General features: G+C 47.6%; 1 protein-coding gene across 1 annotated transcript in view; it reads left to right on the forward strand.

The window, feature by feature from the left end:
- Positions 1–18,387, forward strand: part of LOC137426954 (phospholipid-transporting ATPase ABCA3) — a 75,909-nt gene that overhangs the window by 40,074 nt on the left and 17,448 nt on the right. Inside the window, exons 21-28 of the mRNA XM_068116009.2 lie at positions 794–998; positions 10,046–10,265; positions 10,710–10,868; positions 11,091–11,263; positions 11,371–11,508; positions 11,693–11,887; positions 12,908–13,095; positions 13,281–13,451. Coding sequence (XP_067972110.2) covers positions 794–998; positions 10,046–10,265; positions 10,710–10,868; positions 11,091–11,263; positions 11,371–11,508; positions 11,693–11,887; positions 12,908–13,095; positions 13,281–13,451 — 1,449 coding nt within the window. The remainder of the gene's footprint in view (positions 1–793; positions 999–10,045; positions 10,266–10,709; positions 10,869–11,090; positions 11,264–11,370; positions 11,509–11,692; positions 11,888–12,907; positions 13,096–13,280; positions 13,452–18,387) is intronic.

The raw sequence follows: 18,387 nt of genomic DNA on the forward strand, positions 1-18,387 counted from the left end.
ATGCGTTGCTGTGGCAGGTTGTTCCATTCCCGATGTAATGCACGTTCCAATTCATCCAGATTGGCTATTGGAGGGACCATCTTCGCAATTTGTCGTCCCAACATGTCCCAAACGTGCTCGAGGGGGTTCAGGTCAGGACTGTACGCAGGCCAGGGGATGGTTGTCACAGCACCTTCCTCCATCCGATCACGTGGGTCCTACACACGTTATTGACGCAAAGATCGCTAGAGGTCTTCTCAGAACAATGACTGTACGTTAGAAAACATAAACGTCATCCACACTGTCCGTGATGGACCTATAGCTCCATACTTAAATTGAGGTGAAAATATGCCTAAAATTCCCAAAAAATTTCACCTTAAATTATTCAGAATAAACTATTGAAAACGGCATGATTGTTATGTTTTTATGTGACCATAATATCATTTCTCCAGAAAATATAGCAATATCATGGGTATATTACACTGTTTTGACGACAACAAACTTGTAATGTGCGAGGTTGTAAAAAAACGGGGGGGTGCTTAACTTAATTCTTTGTGTATATATTTAGGTGACCGACAATAAAGGATGCATAGTATATGTATCATGTACATGAGTAATGTAATATGTTGTGTATCAGTGCAAATTTGGAATTTGGATGTAGAATGAAAATCTGATCACCACTGCTTAAAAATGGATGTTAAAGTCAGGGGTTGTTTGCCAAAAACCAAGCGGTAAAAGGATGAACACAGTGTCGTGTGTGAATCTTCACTAAATGGCTCTGTTTCTTCATCTTGTCTGTTTTTTCTCAACGCAGTAGTGAAATAGGCTTTGCTGTGGCTTTCAACGTTATGTATGGCCTAGCATCACTCACCAGCTCCTTTGCTGTGCTCCTGGTCATCGAGAGGTCTGGAGGGTCAAGGCATATCCAGCAGGTGACGGGTGTCCGTGCCATGGCCTACTGGTTGCCAACATTCCTCTGGGACCTCCTCAATTTCATGGTGCCTTGCTGTCTTATATTGGTACGAAATATCTTTATCATAAATGTTAGTTTCTTTGTATATATTTACTTTGTAGGAAAATTGGAATGTGCTGTTAGTTTCATTTTGAGCCGCATCTTTAGTAACTTAACTTTCCATCGACTACCAACACCACACTTAGGGCCTCTTGTAATCGTCGTAATCATCGTATGCAGCACGTGGCTGCAAGTTAGCATCAGTTCTCGCAGGGGCATGCTATTGCTGCTGATGCTGGAATCAGGATGCTGGAAACAGGAATTTGGAATTTGTTCAGGATCATGGCAACAGCACGTTTACTCATTGCAACGAACAATGTGGAATCTTTAACATCCATCCAAGGGACTGCACACACAATGATGAATGACCCTCCTGTGAGACACCAGCATGACAATTTGTAGCTGGGCTGAGATTAAAACCCAAGCTAGACAGCTCAGAGGAGAGTTTGTGTACCTCTCGGCTATCCCGGCCACAGTATTTGTAATAATTGATGGTTGAAAAATGAAGCACATATAACACAATTTTTATGCCTCCACCCCCGGAGGTGGCCGGAGGCATTATGTTTTTGGGTTGTCCGTCCGTACGAGCTAAACCGTATTTGAATGAAAATATTAAATAATGATATCTCTGAAACCGCTTACCCTATCATGTGGAATTTTACAAATGTCATCTAACACCATTGTTGCATATAGTTTGAAAATGATGACGTCATAGGCCACGTGGTTTTTCGTACATTGCCATCACGACTCTGATCAACCATTCCTCCACTCCTAACTTCCTCAATGCCCATTTCACTACTTCGCATGGAACCCAATCGAATGCTTTCTCCAGATCAACAAACCCAAGAAACAACTTCTTCCTCTTCTCCATGTACTTCTCCTGCAACTGCCTCACAATAAAAAGCGCGTCTGTCATTCCTCTTCCAGGCATAAATCCAAACTGCATTTCGTCGATCTTCACTTTCTTCCTTATCCTCCTCTCCAACACCCTTTCCAATACTTCATTCCATGCTCCAATAACTTTATCGCTCGATACGAGCCACAGTCCAGAGGGTCACCTTTCCCCTTGTATAGAGGGGCGAGGGTACTCAGTTCCCAATCGACTGGAATGCGGTCTTCTTTCACCACCAGATTGCAGATCTCTGTCATTCTCTTCACACCCCAACTTCCTGCTGCCTTCAACATATCTCCCACAACTCCCGTCGGCCCTCCCGTTTTTTTTGTTTTTTTATTGCTTTTAACGCTTCCTCAACCTCCTTCTCAGTTATCTTCACTGCCGGTCCTAAAACTGGGTTGCTCTCTAGTCTCTATGTTGCCATCCCATTCATTCTCTGTATTCAACAGCATTACCATATATCTCTTCCATCTTCCTTTAATTCCATCTGGGTCCACAACGATTTGTCCCACTTCATCCTTCAAGCAACTCACCCCATCACATCACACCTCTCTTTCGCTATCTGCTTTGCAATCCTGAATACCGCTCTCTGACCCTCTTCCAAATCCAAGCGTTCTCCGAAGATTTTGCTACATGCCTCCTGCGCCTTTGCTACCTCTTTCTTTGCAGCCTTCTTGGCTGCCTTATAACTTTCATGCTCTGCTTTTTCTGCTCCTGTACCCTTTGCCTTCTGCCACTCCTTGAACTTCTTCCTCTTCTCGTCGATCCTCTTTCCAACTTCATCATCCCACCACCATGTTTCCGAGTGCCTCAGTGGTCCTTTTGTCCATCCACATACCTCACTAACGGCTCCCAACAGACTATCTTACATTGACATCCAACCACTTTCAAGCTCAACCACATCATCCTCTACCATACTCAGCCTCTCTTAGAATGCCTCCCTCACTGTCACCTCTTTCAACCTCCACACCTTCATTCTCGGTTGGTACTTCACCCGCCGAGCTCTCCTCGCACCTTTCATCCTTATGTTGCAGACAACCAAGTGGTGCTGTGAAACAGCCTCCTCCACCGGGATCACCTTTGTGTCCTGGAGGTGCCCCCATCTCGCCTACGCACCATCAGGTAGTCAATGGTTGTCGTTGACCCACCTGACGTGTGTGTAACAATCTTATTATCCTCTTTCTGGAACTGAGTATTACAGATCAACAAATCAGCTCCATCAGCAAACTCCAAAATCCTTTAACCTTCTCCATTTCTCACACCATATCCGTAACCCCCATTAACTCCTTCAAAACCGTCCATACTCCTTCCCACATGTCCATTTAGGTCTCCTCCTACCACAACAACTTCCTCATCTTTCACGTTTTCCATCAGCTTCTCTATCGCACACCAGAACTTGTCCTTCTCTTCATCGCTCCGACCAACCTGCAGAGCATATCCATATAGATGACGTTCATATAGATGACGTTCATATAGCATATAGATGACGTTCACCAAGAGCTTTCCAATCATCATTTTCACCATCATCAACCTTCCACTCACTCTAGGCACACTCACCACACTATCTACAAACTCCTCAGAAAACAGGACACCAACACCATTCACGCCCTCTGGGCACCCTTGCCACACAAACTTGTATTTCTGTCCCTGCCTACCCTTCACCATTCTCACACCACTTCCCTTCCATCTCGTCTCCTGCACACAACATATGTCCACTCTTCTTCTGACCAATACTTCCACCACTTCTCCTGATCTCCCTGTCATTGTCCCTACATTCCATGTCCCAAACCTCAGAAACCGATCTCCATATCTGGCATCAGACGTTTCGTCGTCATAAATGGAGTGATTTCCACCCTTGCTTCGATCGGGTTCCCCACCTTGAGTTTTGATGAGAGGGAGTGAGGTCCCCCACCGGGTACTTCAGGCTGTACCCTGCCCATATGTAGTTGTTGTCGTGGAAATCAACAGGTCCACAACTTTGTCCCATAGGTAGGTTTAATCACAATTAGATCTTTGGCATCATCCTGTAAAAATAAAATCATGCAATAGATATCAGGATCTTGGCATCATATAGAAAGGATCAATAATAATAGTCAAAGCAAGCGAGTCTAGCATATATGTGCGGGTACGTACCATTCAAGACTACAAGACTACATGTCATAGTAAATGTCACAGGAGTGGCTCAGCGTCGCGGATGTCCCAGGTCTTATAGACGCCCCTCAGTGGTTTAAGCGAGCATCACTCTCGGGTTCACCTTTGGTATATTTTCACTACATTCTTCCCGCCGTTAGAACTATACTGCCGCTAGGCAGGTCTCAAGCGAGCGTCAGCATCAATTGATTGGGGTACGTCATTCCATGTCAGTCGGTCCACCCGTAGCGGTCGGGGTGGCGAACTACCCTGCCAACTCGTGTCCGGAAACTACCGGGTACGGCGTCCCCAAGCCCGGAGTCCCCTGCTTCGGAATAGCCGCTGGAGGCCGGTGTCGGAGGGGGCACCTCAGAGCCTTCAGGCAGGGGTGTATGTGACGACGGAAGTGACGGCAGAAGTTCCATAGAGGAAGCTTCGGTAGAGTCCATAGACTCGTAGATCGGTTCGTCGATATCCCTATAAGGGTCGATGACCCCACATGGGGCGAGATGGCGTACGGAGACAGTGGACTCGCGTCCATCTGCCATCATCACACGAGCATGCTCGGGATTAGCCTGGAGTACCTGCACCTTATCTACTAAGGGGTCGTACTTGCTTGTGCGAACCGCTCATTTGAGATAGGCCGGCCCCGGCTCAACGAGCCAGCTGGGTAAAGATCGGATACTACCCGAGCTTCTAGGGTGGTGGAACAGTCTTTCGTGAGGAGTCTGGTTGGTGGCCGTACATAGGAGAGCCCTGATCGAGTTCAGAGCCGCAGGTAGCGACCAAGCCCATTTATCGAGGCCAGGCCGAGGGTCCTGAGGCTTAGCATGACGGCCCTCCATATAATCCCATTGAAGCGTTTGATCTGCCCATTCGCCTGGGGTCTGTACGGTGTGGTGTAACTCGAAGCGACATTATTTTGGAGCAAATAACCTCTCACCTCCTGAGACAGGAACACCGCACCCCGATCGGTATGCACGTAGGCCGGATACCCAAACAACAACATGCATTTTAAGGCCATGTTCCCTGCTAGAGCGGGGGTTAGCCTTGCGGTCCCCATGACAATCTTCTCCATTTTGCCCTATTTTCTGCATCTCTCCTTGTTAACCCCCTTGCCCACATTTCTTCTTCCACCATCTTTAGCCAAGTCTTTCTCGGTCTTCCCCGTCCTCTACTTCCTTCTACATTAACTTCCATCACTCTTCTCAACCAGTCACTTTCATCCTTCCTCAATACATGACCAAACCATCTCAACCTGTTCCTCTTCACAGCATCAATCACAGGCAATATTCCCATCATCTTTCGCAATTCATCATTTGTCTTCCTCTCTCTCAACGATACTCCGCACATCCATCGAACCATTCGCATTTCCACCCTTTCCAGCCTTCGTTGCTGCTCTACGTTCATTACCCATGTCTCGCTCCCATAAATCATAACACTTCTCACACATGCAGCATACACCTTTCCCTTCAGCTTCGGCGACACTCTCCTCCTCATCAGCACGCCACTCAGTTCCCGAAACTTCTTCCATGCACATCTCACTCGAGCAACCGTTGCCGAGTCTGATCCACCTTCTCCATTCAGCATGTCTCCGAGGTAGCAAAATGTTTTCACACCTTCCAGCTTCACGCCGTCTCCAAGATCCAACTCAACATTTCCTCCATCTGCAGCTCCCTCTGTGCACACCTTACATTTGAATGTAGCTGCCACACTGGTTAATGACCCTCTCAGACCACTACATTTTTGATGAACCCACTCAGCACACATTGTACATTGAATGGAGTTCACTCCGACACCCTTCCTGCACACAGCACACGGCCTTCCCATTTCCCAGGCCGGATACCCAAACATATAAAACAAATTCTGCAGGCACCGTATGACCGTGGCAGCCGTCATATCCCCGCACGTGTAAGCAAAAGGGAATCGCGAGTACTCATCAACGATAGTGAGCAGATAACGAGAGTTACTCGACACCGGCAGCGGTCCTTTGAAATCCATCGCCAATCTCTCCCACGGTCTAGTAGCCCTAACCAGCGTCCCCATGGGAGGGTTGTAAAAACGCGGTTTGAGTTCCGCACATATAGTGCAGTCACGGCAGAGCCGGCGGATGTCCTCAATCGAGTATGGCAGATTACCACTACGCACAAAATGAGCGAAACGCGCCACCCCTGGATGACACATAGTGTTGTGCAAAGTGCGCAGACCCTCCAGAGTTATGATACCCGCGCACGTAGCCGGCCTCGATAAGGCGTCGGCGACCAGGTTATCCTTCCCCGGGCGGTATTTGATAGTGTAGCAGAAGTCGGCGAGTTCGATACGCCAGCGAGTGATTTTCTCATTCTTAATACGTTGAGCATGTAAGGTGTCGTACATGAACGCAACGATTTGTTGGTCCGTGATGATTTGGAAGCATCGCCCGAGTAAGTACGGTCACGTACGCTTCCTTTTCGACAGACGAATGCCTCCGCTCAGCGGAGGTGAGAGTCTGCGAAAAGAAAGCCACAGGGCGCCCCCCTTGGGAGAGAGTCGCCGCTATCGCATGATCCGAGGCATCACTTTCTAAGACGAAAGATTCGCTCTCGTCGATCGTCGCCACAGCGGCGCCAGCGATGTCGGCCTTAAGGCCCCCGAAGGCCGCCAAGGCGGCCGGGCTCATGGGGAACGTGTCGCAGGCCACGAGGGGGCGGAGCTTCGCGGATAAATTTTGCACCCACTTCGAATAGTGGGCGAACAGCCCGAGAGCGCGCTTCAGCGAAGCCCGATCGCTAGGCGGAGCCATATCGAGCAAAGGTCGCAGACGCTCCTTATCCGGAGAGACAGAGCCATGGGTCACGGTGTACCCCAGAAGATCTATCGTGCGTAGAGAGTAACGACACTTAGCCTCATTCATGGTTAGGCGATACCTCTGCGCGACCTCGAGGAAGCGCTTCAGATTAGCATCGTGATGCCCCTGGTCATACCCACAAACCGTAAGATTGTCCAGATATACAAAGACATCTGTCAAGTTCTCCTTAGTAACAAGGTCGTCCATAGCCCTCTGAAAATAGGCGACCCCGTTCGTCACCCCAAAAGGTAGTCGGGTGAACTGGTATAACCTTTGACCCGATTCAAAGGCGGTATAGATGCGATCAGCCCTAGAGATGGGGATCTGATGATACGCACTACGCAGATCGAGAGTTCTGTAGACTGAGTACTGGGCCACCTGTCGTACCAGCGCGTCCATCCCCGGTAACGGGTAGGCGTCCAGCTGTGTAAAGCGATTAACCGTCTGTGAGTAGTCGATTACCATGCGTCGGCGATGGGCCTCACTTCGCACCACTAAGACCTGGGCCCGCCACGGCGACCGGCTAGGTTCGATAATACCGTCCTTTAAGAGCTGGGCCGTTTCCTCCGCAATGAATTGCGCGTCTGCTCGTGAGTAGTGCCGTGATTTTACTGCTACAGGAGTGCAGTCAGTGGTCAGGTTGGGGAACAGCGAAAGAGGCTCAATGTCCATTCTTGCGAGTGCACACACAGCAAGCGTGTCCGTCCCACCGAATTCCATTTCCAAACGTCCATGTCGCTTAAGAAAATCGTGTCCTAACAGAATGTCAGCACATAATGCAGGCAAGACCATGAGATGTACATTTGGAAACATGCGTCCCTTTATCACAAGTTTCAATCGACATTCCCCTTTTGTGCTGAGCCCAAGTCCTTGGGAGGCCATGAAGATCCGTCGTGTAGTCCCGAGGACCGGCCACCCATGTTGACGCACCAGCCGTTGATCGATAAAACTATCCGTAGACCCCGTGTCGACTAAGGCCCGCGCAAAAATGCCTTCGACCATGAGCGGAATAATGGCCTGAGTGAGGCCGGAAGATCCGGCAGGTATTGAGCCGTCCGAGCGAGAAGATCGCGCCTCGCGTGTGGATCCCACACCGGCTGCAGTTTTCCGGTCGTTTGAGCAGCCTCCGGAGGGCCCCCGTGCCAAACGCATAGTTGGCCGTGCTGGAGCAAGAGCGTGTAGTTCGTACGAGCTGCCGTCAGATGGCGCTCGTGTCACGCGAGAAGGATCGCAGCCATCTGCAGTTTCATGTGCTGGAGCAAGAGCGTGTAGTTCGTACGAGCTGCCGTCGGAAGGCGCTCGTGTCACGTGCAGCGTTTGCAGCAAAGCAAGAGGAGCTTTCAAAGCAGGAGCTTGTCATTTGTTTGAGGAGGGCGTTCGGATGCCAGTCAAGGACGGTCGCTCCGCGGCCGGTCGTGTTCGCGCCATTTGTTTTGGTGGCCCGATGCATCTCACCAAGGACGAGCGTGCAGCCAGGGGCCCACGAGGAGGAGGACCGCTCATCAAAGCCGGGTGAGGCACCCCGCTCTGTGCTCGGTCCGTTGGCTCGGCGATAAGCCCATTCAAGGTCGCGCGAGCTCGTGTGCCCCGCGTGGTCTTCCTGCAGACTTTTGCAAAATGTCCTATAGTCGAACACAAATGGCATATTGCTTCCCGAGGCGGACACACCGACCTGGGATGCTGTCGATTGCCACAGAAGTAACACGTCGCGTTTCATTCAGGCCTTGGCCTGGCCGCCGTGGCTGCCGCCAAGCCGGAATCCGAGTCCACCTCGGGAGCGGCCAGGGGCTCCGCTGTAGTCGAGTCCGCTCCCGTATCCTCGGCGGTAGCCCTCTCCGGTTGCGCGAGTTGAGAAGTCCCCGCAACGACTCGTGTGTGGTCATAGGCGGTAGATTGTTCCCGGGCCTCAGTATAGACATGGGCCACCCGTAGTGCCAACGCGAACGTCAGGTCAGCTGTCTCCAAAAGTCCGAGCCTCAGAATCGAAGAGCTGATCCCAGAGACAAAAGCATCTCGGACAAGATCGTCCTGGACTTGCTCGTGGGTACGTACCTCTTGAGTACTGTCCGCAAGTAGGTGTCGCAGCTCCTGGGCGAAGCGATCGATCGACTCGGTGGGCTGTTGACGCCGCGTTGAGAGCAGATACCTGTTGTACACCACGCTCCGTTTCTTAATGTAAATTCACTTTAGCTCTGCCACGGCGGCATCGTACGTCGTACATCGTGCGATGCTCCTGTAGACGCGGTGGTCGACTTTAGTCTGCATCACAGACAGCTTCGTTTCAGCGGTGGGAACGGTATCCTGGGCTCCGAACTGGTTCTCCAGCGTTTTGAGCCAGTGAGTGAACTCCGAGCCCGAATCCTCAGCTTGTGGGTCGGCGCCGAATGTCGGTACATTGATCATCTTGTGTCCCTCCATTTCCGTAGATCTTAATTGTGATTAAATGTCGTGGAAATCAATCAGGTCCACAACTTTGTCCCATAGGTAGGTTTAATCACAATTAGATCTTTGGCATCATCCTGTAAAAATACAATCATGCAATAGATATCAGGATTTTGGCATCATATAGAAAGGATCGATAATAATAGTCAAAGCAAGCGAGTCCAGCATATATGTGCGGGTACGTACCATTCAAGACTACAAGACTACATGTCATAGTAAATGTCACATGAGTGGCTCAGCGTCGCGGATGTCCCAGGTCTTATAGACGCCCCTCAGTGGTTTAAGCAAGCATCACTCCCGGGTTCACCTTTGGTATATTTTCACTACAGTTGTAATTGCCATGGTTCCCTTTTTGAGGCAATGTTTTTTTATGACCGGATGCCCTTCCTGAGGCCAACCCTTTTAGTCGCCTCTTACGACACGCAGGGATACGGTGTACCTATTTTAAACCGGGGTACACACTGAGGTGTTTATTTAATAATTAATTAATAATTTAATTAATTAATGATTAAAGAGCTAACATTCATCACACAAAAAATCAGACATAAAACATATAATAAGGGGAGCAGAAGACAAGATGGGGAGAGAAGGGGAAGCACAGAAACACAACAGTTAGGGTTAAGGTTTGGATTAGTTAGTTGTTAGTTGTTAGTTAGTTGATCCCACGAGAATGTGGGTGACTCGTTCATGCCGTCCCTGAGATCGGCCCAGGGTATTGGTGGAAATGGCTGCTGAAATATTATTCTGGATTGATCTACAGGGGGTCTTTGCTAGCTTTGGAGTCAAGGCCTATGTGGAGGATGGACATCTGCTGCACGTTCTGCTGATCCTGCTGCTGCATGGCTGGGCAGTCATTCCTCTCATGTACCTGCTGCAGCATTGCTTCGTTCAACCTGCCTCGGCCTACGCTCGCCTCGCCATGTTTAACATCCTGTCGGGCACAGCTAGCTTCCTCGCGGTCAACATCCTCCGTATTCCCGGTAAAGCATGGCTTTAGGGTTGTCCCTAACAATTAGTTACTCGGTGACCTCCTTTGTGTAACTTCTTATTATTATAAATCATTGGTCCTGAAGCTGAAAACCATACTTTGTGGTTGATCGGGTTTATTATGCTCTTTTTGCACCTGTGTGACAATTGAACATTTTAATGCTTTCAAACAACCGTTTATGCCTATCCCTTTTGCTTTTCCAGTGGAGATTTTTTATAAACTTGACGAACGTAACACGTCACTTGCTCTAGCATTTCTGCCCCCATTCTTTTTCCGACCTTCTTGCATTTGTGCTGTAAAAGGATACCCTCGTACCAATTAATCTCAAAGGTCTGTTGTGAATGTTTAGGTGATCATGGTTGTGTGGTGGTGAAGGTTTGAGGTGATCATTGTGCTTACGAAGCCCCTCGTTAAGTATTTCCCTCCCTGTTTGCAGAGCTTGATCTGCAAAGTCTGGCCGATCGTATGGATGACGTCTTCCTCGTCCTTCCAAATTACTGCCTTGGTCAATCCTTGAGCTACTTTTATGAGAACTACCAGTTTATTAAAATCTGCACAAGCAGTTTTGGTGCTGCTTGGATTTGCCAACTGAACAGTAAGTTTGGGTTACTGTTTTGGGCGATGAGGAAGTGGGCGCAGTGTGGACATTTGCCAGGATATCGATGGCCTATCAGACATGTACCAATTAAATGTGAGCACTTGCTCAAAATATTGCTCTTTCAATCGGGTTTGCTGTGTCAAGCTGTCATTCATTGGTGGGAAGCAAAATTGATTATTACCTCCTTTTTCTTTTTAATGGCTTCTCTTGTACACACAGATATCACTTACCAGCTGGACTATCTGGCTTGGCAGCCTTATGGCATTGGTCGATATCTTGTTGCAATGGCCAGTCAAGGTGTGGTCTTCCTCACCTTTATCTGCTTGCTGGAACTGGGAGTAGGAAGATTGCTGATCCGCGCAGTCAACTACCTTCGCCGGCGACGCAACATTGTGCGTCTCATCTGTGGGCGAGGATTACTGATGTTATTCTGTGGTTAACTTTGTTGGCTTCAGGAGGGATCTTTCATGGTGACATGGAGTTGTCATGTGTGGTGTAGAACTTCCTGCATCACCACCAAGAGGATTATGATGGAGGCTATAAAGAGGATGAGGATGTCGCACGTGAACGTTTGCACGTTGCCAGATTGCATCCTGTGCCTGAGAATGAACAGATTGTCGCCCAAGGCCTGCGGAAGGTATCCACTCTCAATGCCTTGATGCATTATTCTTGGGTTTCAATTCCCACTCATTGTTTGAATTGCACGGTTTGGTCCTCTCTTCCAACATATACACTTGTCATTTTGAGATGGATCGCAGCAAATTGTGTGAGCTTCACAATAATTCCTGCCTTGTTGATCTTGCTTCTGGTGCTTCCTTTAGGTGTACGGTACTCGTCACCCTGTCCTTGCTGTGGAAGAGTTGAGCTTGGCAATCCCACCAGGGGAGTGTTTTGGCCTCCTGGGCTTCAATGGAGCTGGAAAGTCGACGACATTCCGCATGCTCACAGGGGAGGAGACTCCATCGGCGGGTAACGCTATTCTGGCTGGGTACAGCCTTGCAAGTAATCTGCGCAAGGTTGGTCTTCCAGCAATAGTTCTTGCTAAACTGCCAGACTCCTCCCACCCCAGCACAGCTTTTTCCACTCCACTTAAGAGTTAAGATGTCACCACCATCCTCTATGCTGATTGGCTGATATTAATGACCATGAAGGAAAAGCCTACTTGACACGTGGCACAAATTGTCATCGTACGCTGTATCAGCAGTTAAGCCACCAATGTGCCAACCCAAACAATCTAAAATGGGCTAACCCAACCCGGCCCGGAGACTGCAACCGACTGTCATTGGTCATTGTCGTAGTTGTGTTCCTGAACCTTTATGTTCTTGTTTTGCATTTTCTCTCCGTCTATATCACTTTGTTGTCATCATGTTATTTCATGCATTTTTATCCACCTTGGAATCTCCAAATAAGTCCCTGGTGTTGGGCTAGCGGCTAGGGTGCCGGCTTAGGATCCTAGGATCCTGGGTTCGAATCCCGGTCAATCGCTGAACCAACGCCAGGGGGGTTGACTCAGCCTGTCATCCTTCCGAGGTCGGCAAATTGAGTACCAGTTCACTGGTAATTCCCTGCTTGTCGTTAAAAGGCGGCAAAAAGGGTTGGCGTCAGGAAGGGCATCCGGCCGTAAAACATTGCTTCAAAAAGGGGACCGAAAAACAACAACAACCACAGTTCCCGAAAAAGGCCAACCCCCGCTTGCGGGGAAAAATGGCCTCTAAAGGTGGTTTTTTTTTGTTTTTTTTAAATCTCCAAATAGTGGATCCTAAAATAAGTCATTCTGATAAGTTCACAAAAAGTTTGAGGTTTCAATTGAATGGTTAATGCACGTTATGATGGAAATTATATTCTTGTGCAATCGTAGTACCAAGTTGAAGTGTAAAAAATGACTGGGATGTCACGTTGGAAGGTTTTCTCCGCACTTTGGTGTGCAGCTTCATTTAAAATTCAAAAGATTGATGACACAATCATTTAAAATTCCTTTTCAGTACCAGTAATAAGTGAAATTGTCACAATTGACTGCATTGTAACATTGTGCGTAGGCACAACAGCGGCTCGGATACTGCCCTCAGAGTGGAGGCCTTCTTGAACACCTGACAGGGCGTGAAAACCTCAGGCTTATTGCGAGGCTCCGCGGCGCACCTGAACGCCACATTCCCGGCTTATTGCATGAAGCGCTGTGTAGTTTGCATCTTCAGGCCCACGCTGACCGCCTTGTCCAGGACTACAGGTGTGTGTGTGTGTGTGTGTGTGTGTGTGTGTGTGTGTGTGTGTGTGTGTGTGTGTGTGTGTGTGTGTGTGTGTGTGTGTGTTAGTGTTATAGTTACCCTCCTGTCATTCACCTCTTTTTTTGTTTGTTTTTTGATCTCTTGCCTCTTTCTTTGATGTGCTGGGTTTGCCCACGACCTGCACCAGCGGAGGCACAAAGAGGCGATTGAGCGTTGCGGTGGCTCTTCTCGGTTCTCCTCCCGTCATTCTGCTCGATGAACCCTCTACGGGCATCGATCCACTGGGTCGCAGGCTCATCTGGGGGGCTCTGACCAATGTGCGTGATGACGGCAGTGCTTTACTCATCACCTCACACAGGTGAGAGGGAAAGTTTATTTTATTATGCAATTTGTCTGCAATGTTTAGCAAAAGTGGCAGGAGGATTACTTAAAGAGTAATTGTGCATCAGATACTCTATTTCCAAATGATCTGTGGTTTTCCCAATTCAGTGTTCAGATTTCCATATTGTTTCTTACTGGATTTGTACTTTCCTGTTCTCCAGAATCTAGATTCCCATTAGAATAAAGTGCATTGTAAACACGGTGCATGGTGATATTTCACACAACTCGGGTTAATCTCGATCATAGTGAAAATCTAGCATATGATTCTGATTCGATTTGTTTTGAGTATATACAAGTAAATTATTAGGTCATCTCATCTCAATTCTTCAAGAGATGAATTTATAAAATGGGTCGTGATATCCGGATATCTGACCATCCGTCCATCCGGTCATCCGTCCTTTCCTTAACTTTTTGCTATTTTTGCTAACTCCTCCCTTATCACCTGGCTGATTGTTCTGAAACTTGACATAGAAATACAAGAAAGTGGCCCGCACAATCACTCATGCTCTGATTTTTCGATTTCAGATCATCGAGGCTCTCAGGGAGGGGGGGGGGGGTGGGGGAGGGGGGGAGGGGGGAGGTTACCCCAGACTTCAGATCCCTGCTCATCCCTTATTTACCAACCAATTGCTCTGAAACCTGATACAGCCTTTCTACTCGATGGCTTGCACAATCGATCAGGCTTCAATTTTTCAATTTCGGCTCATTTGGGCTTCATGGGGGTGGGGGATTTACCCCCAAGATTTGGATCCGAACTCCTCCCTTATTTACCAACCAATTGCTCTGAAACCCAATACAGACCTTCGACTTGATGATCCGCAGGAAGAGAGAGAGAGAGAGAGAGAGAGAGACACGCACACACGCCAAAACTGAGGTTACAGATATAAAATATATCCCCTGTTCAGAATCACAATGAATCTTGTATATCTAATATTTTTCATTCAAATGGGAACAAGCGACAGACACGGACCTGTGTAATCTTATTGATTTACATGGGAACATGGGACAGATGTGGCTCTATCTATTCTTATTTATTCACATGGAGACACGGGACAGACAGATCTACTGTCGTGGCCAAAAATATTGTCACCCTTGCACTTTTTTCAAATAATGCACCAACTCTTCCAGAAAATTGTTGAAATTAAAAAATATTTTGATGTACACATATGTACTTCATTGTTTTGCAGTGAAACCAAAATCTGAAAAAATTCCTAAATCTCAGCTTATTCTACACAGAAATCCTAAAATGGTGCAGACAATATTATTGGTACCTTTTAGAAGTTGTTAGAAATAATTAGATTTCAAGCAGGCGATTTTCCTTTACTTTGGAATGGAACTCACCTTTGGTGAGTTGAAGGTGTCTGCAATATGAAAATCACTCATTCAACCAGTTTGAACAGAGAAAAGGAGTCATTCTGCTGTTTTGTGTCACTGTGTGTACCACGATGAGCATGGAGAAAAGAAAGAAAACCAGAGAATTGTCTGAGGAAGTCAGACACAAGATTGTAGCCAAGCATGGCCAATCTCACTGCTACATACAAGTCCATCTCCAGAGACCTTGATGTTCCTATGTCCACTGTACGCAATGTTATCAGGAAGTTTAAGGGCCCATGGCACTGTAGCCAACCATCCTGGACCTGGCCGCAAGAAAAAACTTAATCGAAGATTGCAGCGAAGGATTGTTCGAATGATGGAGAAAGAACCTCGATCAACTGTCAAACAGATTCAAGCTGACCTTCAGACACAAGGTAAGACTGCTTCAACTCGCACCATCTGTCGCCAACTCAATGAAAGGGGGTTCTATGGTAGGAGACCCAGGAGGATCCCACTGCTGAGAGAGAGACATAAGAAAGCCCAACTGGAGTTTGCCAAAACCACCTGAACAAGCCAAAATCCTTCTAGGAGAATGTCCTGTGGACAGATGACACCAAATTAGAGCTGTTTGGGAAGGCACATAATCTCTATGTTTATAGAAAACAAAATGAAGCCGTCAAAGAAAAGAACACTTTCCCTACAGTCAAACATGGAAGAGGTTCACTGATGTTTTGGGGTTGCTGTGCTGCTTCTGGCACTGGGTACCTTGAATGGGTGCATGGCATCATGAAATCAGGAGATTACCAAGGCATTTTGGAGCGCAATGTTGAATCTAGTGTCAGAAAGCTGGGTCTCCGTCGAAGGTCATGGGTCTTGCAGCAGGACAACGACCCCAAACACATTTCATAAAGCACCCAGGAATGGTTCAAGACAAAACGCTGGACTGTTCTGAAGTGGCCAGCAATAACGAGCCCAGATCTTAATCCCATTGAAAACCTGTTGGAAGATCTGAAAACAGCAGTTGGGAGAAGGCACCCTTCAAATCTGGGAGAACTGGAGCAGTTTGCCCAAGAAGAGTGGGCTACATTGCCAGCAGAGAGGTGTAGGGGGCTCATTCATGGCTATAGGAAGCGCTTAAAAAAAAAAACAAAAAAAAAAACCCACCTTTAGAGGCCATTTTTCCCCGCAAGCGGGGGTTGGCCTTTTTCGGGAACTGTGGTTGTTGTTGTTTTTCGGTCCCCTTTTTGAAGCAATGTTTTACGGCCGGATGCCCTTCCTGACGCCAACCCTTTTTGCCACCTTTAACGACAAGCAGGGAATTACCAGTGAACTGGTACTCAATTTGCCGACCTCGGAAGGATGACAGGCTGAGTCAACCCCCCTGGCGTTAATTCAGCGATTGACCGGGATTCGAACCCAGGATCCTAGGATCCTTAGCCGGCACCCTAGCCACTAGCCCAACACCAGGGAACTGGAGCAGTTTGCCCAAGAAGAGTGGGCTACATTGCCAGCAGAGTGGTGTAGGGGGCTCATTCATGGCTATAGGAAGCGCTTGACTGCAGTAATTTTGTCCAAAGGCTGTGCTACCAAATATTAAGTCTAGGGTGTCAATTTTGTCAATGCCATTTCTTTTTATTTTCTGATTTAAAAGGATATATTAAGTTCTGAATCAAAACAAAGGTTCTGTAATATTAACAGTGAAATAAAGAATTGTGGAGACCAATGCTTTTATCAATTTCAACATCTTTTTAGAGAATATTGTGAGTTATTTGAAAAAAGTGCAAGGGGTGCCATTATTTTTGGCCACGACTGTATCTAACCTTAATCATTCACATGGGAACGTGGGACAGACACGGCTCTATCTAATCTTATTCATTCACATGGGAAAACGGGCCAGGACACGGCACAAGGTTAATGAGAGATTTTTGTTATTTTTTTGTATACACTATCGAGGCTCGTGTAAGAGCTAACACATTAAACATGAAAACATGCACGGACACTTAAAACATACAATAAAGGGAGCTGGAGACAAGAGGGGGAGAGAGAGGGAAGCACAACAACAGTGGAGAACAAGTACTTCGGTAGATCTGTGGAAGGGAGAGGGCTGGGGGGAAGGGAGGAGGGGTACACGATATAAAGCAAATGAACACGACTAGGAATTTCAGGAAAGAAGTCGGAGAATGAAAGAGGTGGATTTGGGGTGTTTAACGGGGGTAGAAAAGATCAGGTTTTGGATGGGGAAAGATAAGAGATTGTGGTGAACAGCTGTTTTAAAGACCTGGAGGGAGGAGAGGGAGAGGGACTGAAGAGAGTGAGGGAGTTTGTTCCAAAGGTGTGAAAAAATAGGCATGAAAGAGGGAAGGTAAGCAGAGAGTCTTGATTTTGGCAGTTTCACCAGAAGAAGGTTTCTGGCAGATCTTGTACATCCTGAAGGAATATTTGGCAGGAGGAGCTAGGCCGGAGAGGAGTCGGTAGAATACAGAAAGACCACCAACCTGCTTGCGGCGAGAGAGGGAAGGGCCCTCCGAATCAGCTTTATCGCAGGAGATACCAATGATTCTGAAAGCTTTGGTTTCAACTTTGTGAAGCCAAGCTAGGTGTGAGGCAGGAGCACCAGCCCAGAGGGGAGAACAGTATTCCAGTGAGCTGTGGATGAAAGCCTTCTATGTTGTGAGGAACTCAGAAGTGTCCAGAAAGGACTTCGCACGACGGAAGATGCCCAGGCAGAATCTGGTTTTGTAGGCCAGCTTGGAAATGTGGTTTTCCCAGGAAAGATCATGGCAGATAGTGAGACCCAAAAGATTGAGTGACAGAACTTCTTCGAGAGGATTGTTGAGAAAATTGATAGGAGGGTTTTCCAGACAGTCTTTTCAGAGAGAGAAAGTGAGAGTGTAAGATTTGTCAAGATTGAAAGACATGTTCCACGTGTTTGACCAGTTTGTGATTTATTTGAGGTCTGCAGCCAGATAGTGAAAAGGCTGCAGATTAGAGAATGTAAGGTGAGTCGTGATGTAATAATGCTTTTTTTTTCATTGTTTTAAATAACACTAACCTGAAAAGGAAGAAACCTGTGTGCATTGTGTTCATGTTACTTTGTGTTCATGTTATAACCAACCATGTGTTCAGTTACTAAGCAGCTATCTAGCGCTTGCCAAGCCAGCCGTTCCTTATCAGCAGTTTCAAATGGAGTGCTTGCTGCTTGAATGCTGAAGCCACTTGGTGAGCTCTCGATAAGAAACTTGGTAACTGATAACTTGGTAACCCCCGACGTTCATGAGGCACGAGCCTAGATCTGCTGTAGTCTTTATAACCCAGAGAGGATAATAACATGACACTTCCCTGCCGCTCCTGCACAAAGTGAGTGTACTAGTTGCCTGAAACCAGAACCAGTTGTCCATCAGACTTGTAATGGATATTGAACCAAACCATGAAGATTCTTGGAGATTAATTGTATAATACCTTCAACAGCACTTTCAATCTCCGACTTCATTCCTGAAACTCCTAGTCGTGTCAATTTGTTTTGTTCTCATGCCCCCGCCCCCTCCTCCGTGACCCCCCCCGCCAACCCAGCCCTCTCCCTCCCACAGATCTCCCGATGT

The sequence above is a fragment of the Myxine glutinosa genome, chromosome 5, assembly GCF_964187855.1.
Source record: "Myxine glutinosa chromosome 5, kmMyxGlut1.1, whole genome shotgun sequence".
Lineage (NCBI taxonomy): Eukaryota > Metazoa > Chordata > Myxini > Myxiniformes > Myxinidae > Myxine > Myxine glutinosa.